Genomic DNA, 12,413 nt, shown 5'->3' with positions numbered 1-12,413 from the left:
TTATTTTACTGAGTGAGTATCTGTTCTCAAGTGTTTCATGGATTGAGGTGGCAAGGAGGCTGAAACAGCACATGGCCAGCTGCTGCATAGACTCATTTTAAATGCTTCCCTAATAAATTTGTAATGGTAAGTGTTTCCTGGTTTTGACAAGTTAAACATTGACCATGGTTGCTTAAAACTGGAAAACTAAAAAATTTTAGCTGGTTTGGTGTACGCCTCCCAAAGTGATGAGTCAGGATCATAAATGGTGTAATATAGTGTAATTGGTCAGTTAATTTCTGTGTCTTCTAGGATACATTCAGTGGTAACTGATCTTTCTGAAGATGAGTGAGACAACGTACTTCAAAAACTTAGTCTTTATTATGGTTGAAATCTGGCCATTTAAATTACAAAAATAAATTGCTCTGAGTGAATGCTGCTTACAAAAAAAAATTGAAAGCATATTATAATATGTGATTCATGTCTGTGTAAGTCTTGCTAGACAATCTGAGAGCAAATAAAGGTATTTGCAGCAACAGGATCCTTGAAAGAGATCTTCTTTGTTCTGATCATTGAATCAGTATATTAAAGAAAATGGTTGATTCTGCTGGTTGATATTAACCTGTAAGTTCTGTGTATGTGGTTTTGTTTTTGTTTGATTACTTTTCAGATTTCCTAGGAATGAAAATAGTTGGTGAGCTGCTACGAAGGGCAGGTGCCTTTTTTATGCGACGTTCCTTTGGTGGGAACAGACTCTACTGGGCCGTGTTTGCTGAATATGTAAAAACCATGTTAAGGGTAAATAAATTAATGAACTCTCAAAATGTATGCCTAAGAAATACTTCGCTGGAATGATTCATGTGCAATGTGCACGATGTTATAGCTATATGACTAAAAGTCTTCACTGTGATCTGATTAAATGCATTTTACCTAAGAATTGCTATAAGTGAAGAGCATGTGTGCACTCTCTTATTATAGTTCAGCAGTAGATGGTAAACAAATTGCTGCTCATCAGTTGCTTTGGATCATGTGCCCATATCTCATGACAGACACAATATTTTTGCTAATTTAACTATATGGTGTGGCAAATACAGTGGATGAATATAGGCTTAGAGATGACTGAAGTTAGACATGCATGGTGTCCAGTAAAAAAAGCTTACGTACATTTTAATTACTTAAAACTATTTGTGGGCAGTAAAGAAGAAATGTTTTTATTTTTCTGACCAGCTTTTTTGTTTGTTTTACTTTTGAAGAGTGGCTATGCCCCAATTGAATTTTTTCTTGAAGGAACTAGAAGCCGCACCGCCAAGACTCTGACTCCAAAGTTTGGTAGGTTTGTTGAAAACTTCCCACTTTTCATGATTATTAGTGTTTTCATTAGTGGCTTTGTGCTTTGTAAGTTCTTCATACAGGAAGGGATGTTAAAGTGGTGGTCTTTCAGAATAGTGGAAAACACTATGGTTGGGGTTCCAAGGCCATACAAAGAATGGCAGTAAGAGTCTCTTGCACTCTACTGCTTTCTCTCCCTTTGCCCTGTTGTGTACTTAATTGCATAACTCTTCACCCTTTTCTTTATAGAAAATATAGCAGAGAAATATTGTAAGCTAACTGTAAAAGTAATGGGGAATCTTTAGAAAGAAGATGCTGTGTGAGTGCAGGGCAGTGCTGCCGAAAAGAGCACAAATAGCTGTCCAAATGCGTTGCTTACATTTACTGTCTGTTTAAAGCTTGGGCAATGTCTTGTGCTTCTGCTTGCTTGAAGAGAGAACAGGCACAGTGCACACCTATTAGCAGTTTCTAAAATTTGAAGATATCTTTTTCAAAGTTAAATGGCATTTGCCTTTCCCTCCTCGAAAAAGACAAGTGATTCACTTTTTTTCTTTTTTTTTTTTTTTCCATTTTGCAGGTCTTCTCAGCATTGTGATGGAACCATTTTTTAAACGTGAAGTCTTTGACACGTACCTTGTTCCCATCAGCATCAGCTATGAGAGAATATTAGAAGAATCTCTCTATGCATATGAACTTCTAGGAGTCCCAAAGCCTAAAGAATCTACATCTGTATGTAAATTCCTTAAGAACAAAGCGTAGGTGGATGCATACACACCCTGTAGCACCAAAATTTGAGTTTTGTTCTTCCCATTTTTGTAGGGGTTATTAAAAGCCAGAAGAATACTCAGTGACAATTTTGGTACCATACATATCTACGTTGGACAGCCAGTATCACTTAGAACCTTGGCATCTGGTAGAATCAATCGGTGCCCATACAATTTGGTTCCCAGGTATCACATCTTTCCATGGTATATGCACAGGAAAAGCATTTGTTTAGTCCTCACCTATGTAAAATAATTAAGATGTTCTCTTGTACTTTGTTTTCAACTTCTCTCACCTCCCCTCCATCGGGCTATTTAGACTGCTGAACCCATTTTGTCTAAGCAGAAGCTTATCATGCTTGTGATTGGGTGTCTCTGAAACAGGTTGTTACTTGCGTAACTTTGTACTATGTCGAGAAGATGCCATTTTAAACTTTAATGATGATGCGTGGTCCAAGCAAAGCTCTGTTTTCTGAGAATTTGGTGGTTTTGACACTTAAAAATTCCACCTTTGTCTCCCTTCTTGCTCTATTACTGCAAACTGTTATGTGATCATCTGCCAGGGAGCTGTAGCTATGACTATTGGGTGGCTTTTGCAATTTGTTATATAAAACAATGCTTTTGAATTTTTTTTGAAGATAGCAAGTGTACCGCATCAATACAGAGATTTGTGTTTCAAATGGTGTCATGAAGCTACTGATGTTTTGCTCTGTACTTCTGCTCTACATAGCACATAAATAGAATCACTCCCCAGCTGTTAGGTGCCGTAAAGTGGTTACGGATCTGGGAGCAATATGGAAGAAGTCAGGAAGGGTGTGATTTATGTTTCAGTTTTTGGAGCTCTTTACCTTGAACTGCATTGTTTTCTTCAGGCATCTTCCCCAAAAGCCATCTGAGGATATCCAAGAATTTGTCAGTGATGTAGCTTATAAAATGGAACTCCTGCAAATAGAAAACATGGTTTTGAGCCCGTGGGTGCTAGTTGCTGCTGTCCTGCTCCAGAATTTGCCAGCCATGGATTTTGAACTTCTAATAGAAAAGACCCTATGGCTTAAAGGCTTAACACAGACTTTTGGAGGATTCATTGAATGGCCTGGTATGCGGAGAAAGTGTTATTTCTATTCCTTTTGTTGCTTATGAAGGATAAATTATTCTATTTCTGTGGAAGCAGTGTATAGTGACAACTTTACAGAATGTTTTCCTCGGAGTTATAAATGGATTTTAGGATATGCTAAAAATAATGCTAAGACCTGACGGGTTTTCACTTAGCCCGTAGAAGATAATACTTTGAAAAACAGGTGGAAGCAGAACAGATATTTTACTGTTATATCTTGAAGTGTGGAATGAGGGGGAGATTATAAGGTACTTGTATTAGAGTACTGAGATTTGCCTAGTGTCTTCCTGAACCCTATGTAAGTCACAGGCGATTACCTCATCTGCAGCAGTCAACCTGGTGTAATGCTATCTTTATTGCTTGATACTGACTGTAGTATAAGTTGTTACTGTGACAAAGTACTAGCAGAAACAAATGGGTGAGAGAAAATCAAAACTATAAGTTGTCTATTTATTTTTAAATTTTGCTTTCTCCCCAGAAACAGTGATGACTTCTGATGAGAAGGCTTCTTTGGTGGTTTTATTTATATATTTCTACACGCACACTCTCTCTTTTTAATATATATAATGTATATGTAGATATTGTTTGCTGGAAGGTTGACTCTCCTTCCAAATTTTCTGAACAGTTGTTTTAAACTTCTCTCAGTGAGCCAAGGTGACACAAGTAATTAATTTTAGAGCTTCAGGACGTAAGTGGTAAAGCTCGCAAAGGAAAATAATGTTAATGCAAGGACATTTACTTTTTCACTGTAGGTAGATTTAAGCCATGGATCTTTGCTTTTGTAGTCATGTGTATAATCAAGGATCCCTCTCACTACTTCAGTAAAGAAATAGGAACAGGGTACAGTTACAACAGAACTCTATCATATCTGGAAGAAAACTACTTCTTTCAGGGATTTGCACTGCAGTGAATGCGGACAAGGTCTGCCTCTGCCAGTCTGGTAAAAGGAAGAGTTTCGTGGCAAAATTGAAGTATCATTTAGAATCTTACTGCACAGTAAACTGAAAAACGTACCACATTCGGGTTTGCTTATATATTTTGTTTACTTTCTTACCAACAATGAATAGACTTCTGCTTTAGCAGAGTTGTAACGTAGTCAGGGAATAGCAAATAGTCATGGTCATGAAATAGAGGAATGACAACAACTGAGGAGATTTTGTTGGAGTGTGCTGTCCCTGCACTAGGCATCAGTTGCATAGAAACAGGGTTTGTTGTTTTGTTCTGGCTTTTCAATAATTTGAAAGAATAAATACACTTTAAAGGGTAATTTGGCGACGTCACAAAATCAGCAACTACATGTACCCTGTCCATTCTTCTGTCACCAAACAGCTAGTTGTTTCTGCCTTTGTCATGCTGGTTGGTTGTTACAGGCAGACCATTTGCTTGGCTGTTAGAAATTTTATATTAAAAACAGGAACTGCAAAATTACTCACTCAGACTTACTGCATTGAGAAACTTGGGAGCTTTAGCAAAACTGGAACAAAGTAGGCTGAAGGAGCAAATTAGATGCAAGGAGATTCTACATGAAATCTATGTTAAGGGGAAAGGATATGATTTTCTTTTTTCTGTCAGAGGCTATATTGATTTGATATGCTTGTGGTGCTGTGAATGGGTAAAGTATATTTTAGCATTCAATAAGAGGTTTTTATTGCTTCTTTCCTTGCTTGCCACAGAGTTCACATTTAATGCAGGGAATGTTTTGGTACCGTTTAAAGTGTAAGGTACTCTGAAGAAGTAAGTGTATTTTTAATATTTGAGATGCTGCTCTTTATCTGAATAAAGATTGTGGTGTGTCACAATGAGAAAAAAGCTTGACCAAAGCCCACAGGTTTGTGAAACTTACGCCTGCCTTTGAAGAACTTTGTTTAAAAAAACCCAATAAAACCACACACTTCCTTGCTTTAGGCATTTTAAAAGGATTGTCTTATGAAACAAGAAGAGATTTGGGTTTAAGTACAGTCTGGTTTCTCTTTGAGCAGGTATATTATGTAATGATACTTACGTTAGGATTTCTTTGAGCATAATTTGGGATGAGGCCTTCCTTGTATATGAGAGTTAAGGAAAAACATTATAAAGATCTGTGCATTTGGTTCAAAACTTTTAGTGCCGGAAATGCCTAAACAAAGGTATCGTCTCCATTTCCTTACTGATGAATGTATCCATCAAACAGATCTATCCTCTTTTATTTGGAGGCTCAGAATACTTGTCCCAGAGACTCTAAAGAAAGTATTTGTGATTGATAGCAAGTAGAAGAATTTAAAGTGCTTTAATTACAGAAATGTATGAAACTTAGTTACAGAAATGTCTGAAATTTGTTCTCTGCATCTCATACTATGCCTAGGCTGCCAATTCCTGGTATGGATTATTTTAGAACATCTCTCTAACTGAACGTTTGGTGTAATAATTGGCCTTCAGTGATAAAACTTAATGAAATACTGGTGCATTTTAGGCTGTTTCAATAGAGTTATGTTTCCTTTTGCATCTTCCCGAGTGTTGCGTTTTCCTGCTAGATAACCTGTGTGCCAAAAAAGCAGTCGTGTCTGGCCTCACTCTGCATTCCAACATTGCTCGCCTTGTTGATGGCCACGTGGTCCTAAATGACAAAGGAGTGGAAGATGGAGCCGTAGGGGAAATCGTCTTTAAGCGTGCTCTGGCCATCCTCATGTGTGCCACGTACAGAAACCAGCTGCTGAACGTGTTCGTGCGTCCGTCTCTGGTGGCAGTTGCCTTGCAGATGACGCGCAGCTTCAGAAAAGGTATGTCTGGGTAGCTCTGAGAGTCCGCTGGCTTTGCTCCTTGCGTTGTCAGCTGCACTGTCAGGTTCCTGCGAAAGCTGAGACCATTATCTGGAAAAGGTCCCATGATGTAAGGTGGATGTGTTGGGAGGGGATGGGGGTATTTTGCTTGCCTTTTTTGTTTGTTTACCCTTTGATACTTTTGAAAGTTGGTATATTCTGCTGAGAGGGATGAGTTGATCCCAGTTCCTAAGTCTTATTTTGTTGGTGTTCAGCAGACCAGCTTTTTAGTTTACAAATTATACATAGCTCATTATGCAATTATACTTGCATACAGTGCAGCCAGTTCTCAGTTTTTCTTCTCTTCCCACTACTGTTTCCAAAGCTTTTCAATGTTTTCCAGTACTTGGCTCTTAAAGAAACTTTTCAGAATACATACCTTAGTTTTGTGCAGCAGCTGATTATGTGGTATTTAATGCATGTTCTGAGAAGCTACAACCCCCTGCTCTTTCCTTCTGGTAACAATAGAGTCAAGTGCTTTGAGTATTTGCTGTTCTGTTGTGGTAGTTTCTGCTGTATATGTATGTATGCTTTTAATGTCAAGTCCAAATTTTATTTGAAGTAGGTACTCTCTCTAAAATAAGAAGTAAATGGCTTTTCACTTGGATATTTTAAATTATGTTTTTAAACAGCAGTTCAATGTGTTTTTTCAGAGGAAGTCTATAGCTGCTTCAGCTTCTTGAGAGATGTTTTTTCTGATGAGTTCATCTTCTTTCCTGGCATTTCACTTAAGGTAAATACATCCTTTATATAAAAATACTGATAGTAACACAGCGAACTAAAATAGCATCTGATTTCAGGCACTGAACAAGTGCTTTGTGGTAAACACCTGCAGTGATACCAACTTGATCTGTAAGTGGGAGGAAGAACTTTAAAATGGGGTCATTTGGTTAGTTGCAAATCATTGTCTGAGTCCACAAGGTTGCATATGCAATCTTCACCCCCCACTCCAGTAAAAAAAAAGTCCTGAAATTGCCCAATTCTGAACTATTAAAATGAACTGTAGCAGAAGTTTTGTCTTTTCTGCATAAAGCTACCAGTCTTCCAGCATGAATATAAAAATATTTGTAAAGTAGTCTTTTAAATGAAGTATAACTGCAGAGCAAGAGGACAGCATTTATGAAACAGACCTTAGGCTGTGAAGAAAAAAGTGTTTAGATTTAATTGAATTCTGTCACAGAGTGTATATGTTCTGTCAGCACAGAAACAAAACAGGAATTCTCGTTGAGGGTACACCAGGATAATCTTTCCTAGAAGCTCTTGCAGACTGTGTAGCAGAGGGGCACTGCTGCTCTTTCGGGAAGTTAAACTATAGGTGTTACACCAATTAATGATCAACCATTTTATGCCTTTGTTATCTTTGACAAATAGAGTATGCAATTCTAAATGTGAGTACCTGTTGTCTCTGGTTGCTTATATTCCTTCTAGTGCAGCTGTGATCAGTTGTTTTGTGTAGGTCCATGTGTGTGGTCTGTGATGGCAGGGCTACCAGAGGACTATGCAGACACCCAGTGCCTCGTCTGTTAAAGTACACCTCTGTACCCACCGCTCCTTGACTGCACAGCATGGTGGCATCTGCTCTGTAGTGTTTATACAGTGGCTAATGTTCCTCTTATACCTTGAACTCTGAAGGTTTTGATGTTCCTGTGCATTAGTAAATTTAATATTTTGATGGTTCATGGTTGAGCCCTTTTAGATTTTTATTACTGGTATTTACCTCGTGTAGATTCAGATAGTACATTGTGAGCACTATGTGGGAAGTGCTTATATTAAAACCTGATTTAAATTTTTGCAGCTGAAATCTTCTACAGAGTTGAGGCGATGCAGCCTGTGAAGGTTTCTGAAGTGAGAATTTTCCTAATGGCATAACAGTGTCCCTTGTAGAGTCTTATGGAAGCTTTAGTTGCATCCTATTTGCTTGAAAAGAGTTTTCCCTCGTTTTGCCCCCCGCCCCATACAACCATTACTTGGACAAAGCCAGTATTGTTCCTGGTACTGCCTTAGTACAGGGCACAGTATGTCTGTGTGCTCTCCTAATGCAGCTGGACAGGCACAAGCTGTGAAAACTGTGGGCAGCACTTTGCTTCCTGCGGCACTTGATGTGTCAGTTTACACACATCTGCTGGGTTGGAGCTGGCTCTAGTCCAGCCAGCTTGAAATGTAGGTGAGCATAAATTTATTAGTAAAAAAAATAGTTCAGTGTCATACCCACCCAATATAAACTGACAAATCCACATGTAGATTTCATTTGGATTTAAAACTGATCAAATGTGATTTTTATCAGCGCTAAGGCCAGATAATGGATGGTGATACTTGTGATCTTTCCTGCATTAAAAAAAGAGATAAGTATAATTTTCGTAAGAATAGTCAAGACTTACAACTCTGTTAAAATCTCATAGATTTTTATATAGAGGAGAATTGGGCCTTTTTTTAAAGGCTGATTGGCACTGTTATGTTTAGTTTTTATTGTTAGCAATTGTTGCCTCTTGCAGGTTTTTTTAAGTACCAAAACCAAGCAGGGAACAGGAAGATGACTGGCTATGACTGACCTCACTGGAGTCAAATGAAAAGAGTTGCTATAACGTTAAGGGATCTCATAGCAACCCGCCCTTCTAGTCATCCATGTGTCTGTCATGTCTGTGTCCCATCCGCTCGTGTTCTCTGTGTGTGTGTCTGTTCTGTGCCCCCTCCTCCTTATACTGATATTGGCAGTAAAATGGTTTTGTCATTGACATTTCCATAATTTGTAACTTTTGGCCATCTTTTGTAGCGGGCAGGTCAGTGAACTATATTACCATTTATCTCAAACAGTGGACATGAGATAAAGGCAAACCCTGACTTTAAAAAGAAATAAATAAATAACACTCACAGAAAAAAAAACTAAATCAGGCAGCCTGACCCTATTCTCATGAAATCCCGAGGGAGCTCAGGCTGGCTGTTACAATAGCAGCCACAGCTGATTTCTTTGCTTCTAGGCCTGTTGCAGATTGAGATACTGCTGTGTTTAAGAACATGTTCCCACTACCTTTTTATAAGGGTATTTCTGATATGTAGGAAGGTTTTGGTTTGAGTCTCTTGAGAACTGAGTTCAGAAATGGAAGTGGTGTCCTGTTGTGTTGTTTTTGTTGTTGACTTTGTGGGGAAACGTAGCTGCACTTTTACTGTAGATGTTAAAATTTCAGTTACGCTTCTCTCTCCCAGGATTTTGAAGAAGGATGTTTTCTACTCACAAAATGTGATGCCATTCAAACAAGTCAACAGGAAATCTACCCTACTGACAAAGGAAGTGTTACAGTATCTTTCTTGTCAACTATGTTCAGACCTTTTGTGGAAGGTTATCAGGTATGCAGTTCTTTAGAAAATTGTCTTTTTTCTCCTGTGTTTTATAGGGAAACTAGGAGAGCTGTGATGCTTCTGCAGTATAAATAGTGACTTTTCATGGTTGGGGAGTGCAAGAGTTGCAAAATAGCAGTAATAAGTATCTTAAACACCACCCTTGCCCCAGGATCCCTGTGATGGGCCACTGTGGGTGTATAAGATTCATGGGGAGTGTGCTGCTACCAGATTGATTGTTCTTTCTTACAAGGAGCTCTTGCTTAATTCATTTTACGTGGGCTGTCCTGCCAGGTGCGGAAATGAGTTTGCATCTCATATCTGATCGCTTTTTTGGGAGTCATTAACTGCATCCATATCTCTTTAAAGTCTTTTGGTTTTCCAAGGTTTTAATAAGACTAAACACTTACATTCCTGTAATAAGCAATGTATGTGAAAAGAGGAGGCTAAAATCTTGGGTATGTCAGCATAAGATTGGTGGGACTGTAGACATCTGAACCTAGTGGAATCTGTTCATGATCTGGTGTATGACTTCGGATGAACTGTACTGATTTGCCTTGTTTTTCCCATCTCTAAAACAGATATTGCTTTAAGAAAAATATACTGGTTTTGATTGTGAGAACAGGAATGTTAAATTAATGTCTAGGGTAACTATTATAGTAATACTGAATCATATTTTAATATTAGGATTCTCATGCCTGTTAAACAGTAATAAAAATTTCAGATGCTTTATGTAATGATACCTTTTGAGTTCCTCTCCTACACTTCTCAAAGTGTAACAGCATTACTTATGAGGACACGTCTGTTTGTAATTCATAACAAGCTGACGATCAAAAGAAAAGAAGTGCTAATTTTTTAAAAAATGTTAGTTAATTTTCAGATACCTCTCAAAGGAAACAAAAGAAGTCTTTACTGAGAAGCAGTTTATACCTGGAGTCCGCAACTTTGTTTTTCAACTTCTTGAGAAGGGTGTGTACAGCCGTTATGCAATATGATTTTACAAGTGTAGCCTGTTAATGGACAGTGATAAAACTTTTAATTGTGTTTCTCTGTAGGGAATACGCAGTGTTATGAAGCACTGTCTTCTGACATGCAAAAAAATGCCTTAGCAGCTCTTGTGCAACTAGGTGCAGTGAAGAAGAAGAAAATGTAAGTAACATTGGATTTTTGGTGTGTAGAAGTCAGTGTGTGGTCTTACTGACAATTCTTAATGACTGAGCTATTAGTATGAAGCAGAACAGCCTGAGACCAGTCAACTGAATGTTGTTTGGATTTACCTGAGTTGTGGTGAAGACACAGGTAGTTCCTTTCTGTACATGTTGTAGAAGATGAATGGCACCCCCTCATAGTGAAAACACTCCTGTGGGACCCAGCAACAAAATTCATTAATTTGGCCAGTAGGCTGCTTCTGACTCCGTTTACCTTTTGGATTTCAAAATCTCCTCCAAGGCTTTGATAAGCAAAGAGAACAGTCCTGCTTATTTTTAAAAGAAGAGTTACTCTGTGTATTAAAACAAGCCTCATCAGGCAATGTAAGAAATAATCAGGAATACTACTAATTTTTGGAGGGTTTCTAACTGAAAGCTTAGTCAATAAAGTCTTTTAATGTAGTTCATAGCTTATAGGCCCAACTATTGTTATACAAAAATACATGCATTTCCTGTTATCAAATTAACTTGTTTGTGGTGCTTCTCACTGTATTTAAAAGTATAACCATGGAAGTCCCTGATACAATAAGTCCCCAAATTGTCTTGAGTGTTTCACAGAACTTAGTTGGCAGCTGATGGCCCTGAGCTACTCTCTTATGCCTCTGTTCAGGAAATTAGTTGGCTAAGGTTTGTAATGCTCTTAGAAAGTGCACAAATTACTGTGTTATGTCCCCTGCCACATCACTGTGCTAAATAGTTGTCTATAGCTAAATTCCCCTTTCAAGTAAAAGGAATAAATTAGTGCAACAGAATTTGATATCGGCTGAAGATTCGGTTCAGTTTCAGAGAGACAGTCTTGAAAATGGTATGGTTGAAAACAAACATTTTCTTCCTGCAGTTGTCCCTAATAAAAACCAAGGAAAAAGAGAGACATGGGGACTGTGACCAAGAGGAAGGATAAAGAAACCATAACTTCTTCAAATATAATCTGCTTAGAAGTCTGCCCTGTCCTTAAAATTAATATGTATGCTGTCAGGATGAAAAATATGATATAATTATGAAAATGTTCAGTTTATTTGTATAAAAATGACTGGAATAGGAAATATTCACTGAAGAAACAGGTTTTTTTTCTTTTAACTGCAGGTCCAATGGATTCACTTACAATGTAAATCAAGAGGCTGTTAATAAAATCCTGGACATGTTTGGTAAGTGTTCTCTAATGAATTTGAAAAGGGGTTCTCAAGTTGTAAATTAACTCTGGACGATGCATATATGTTAGATGTAGTGTTTTTTCCTTAGTAGTTCCTTAGATTTTTCTGTATAAAAAACCTAATGCTTTTTTTACAATACTTTTTCTGATGTCATTCACTGCAGCTTTGAATCTCCCTTCTTTATTTGAAACACTGTACAACCCAATGACCAAGGAAAATAAAGCAAAAAAGTAATTTAACAGAGTTGTTATTTACAACACTTTGATGATAATTTTTTTTTCCCCCCTGTTAGACGCTAGGATACCTGTACAGAAACCTGTGGCTGCACGACTCTAAGTGGCTCCTGATGCTGTGAGTGGATGTAAGCGCCTGCTGAGAGCACCCCTCAGCACCCCCCCAGAGCCGGGCCGGAGCTGGCTCGGTTCCCTTCTCGCTCGGCGCGGCCAGCCTGGGAGGCAGAGGGGTCTCTTTCAGCAGGGTGGCACGCCATTACCGCTTAGAAACTGTTGCCGCCGAGGGTTAGAGTTGTATTTGTATCCTCACTGTGTTTTGTTTTTTAAAACAGATTAAACATTGTCTTTTTTTTTTTTTTTGATATTTAAAGAGATATGCGCAGTAATGGCAACTTAAATACATTTTTCTAGACTTGTAACAAGGAATGTGGTTGGTTTCAAATATTTCATGGATGTGAAAATGTAACAGAATTAAAAGACTTGCTATTAAAATTAATATTTAGAAAAATA

At 38.0% G+C, this 12,413-nt stretch overlaps 1 protein-coding gene across 4 annotated transcripts in view; it reads left to right on the top strand.

Annotated features, from left to right (window-relative positions):
* Window positions 1-12,413, top strand: part of GNPAT (glyceronephosphate O-acyltransferase) — a 21,069-nt gene extending 8,656 nt beyond the window's left edge. For all 4 annotated transcript variants that reach the window (XM_074863073.1, XM_074863072.1, XM_074863076.1 and 1 more), the window contains exons 5-16: window positions 650-777; window positions 1,233-1,308; window positions 1,886-2,037; window positions 2,128-2,258; window positions 2,942-3,165; window positions 5,694-5,939; window positions 6,632-6,711; window positions 9,180-9,320; window positions 10,181-10,280; window positions 10,367-10,460; window positions 11,603-11,664; window positions 11,963-12,413. In XM_074863073.1, the coding sequence (XP_074719174.1) occupies window positions 650-777; window positions 1,233-1,308; window positions 1,886-2,037; window positions 2,128-2,258; window positions 2,942-3,165; window positions 5,694-5,939; window positions 6,632-6,711; window positions 9,180-9,320; window positions 10,181-10,280; window positions 10,367-10,460; window positions 11,603-11,664; window positions 11,963-12,006 (1,478 nt within the window). In that variant the 3' untranslated portion in view covers window positions 12,007-12,413. The remainder of the gene's footprint in view (window positions 1-649; window positions 778-1,232; window positions 1,309-1,885; window positions 2,038-2,127; window positions 2,259-2,941; window positions 3,166-5,693; window positions 5,940-6,631; window positions 6,712-9,179; window positions 9,321-10,180; window positions 10,281-10,366; window positions 10,461-11,602; window positions 11,665-11,962) is intronic.

This window comes from Strix uralensis, chromosome 3, assembly GCF_047716275.1.
Source record: "Strix uralensis isolate ZFMK-TIS-50842 chromosome 3, bStrUra1, whole genome shotgun sequence".
Classification (NCBI taxonomy): Eukaryota; Metazoa; Chordata; class Aves; order Strigiformes; family Strigidae; genus Strix; species Strix uralensis.
This window is presented reverse-complemented; position numbering and strand designations above follow the sequence as displayed.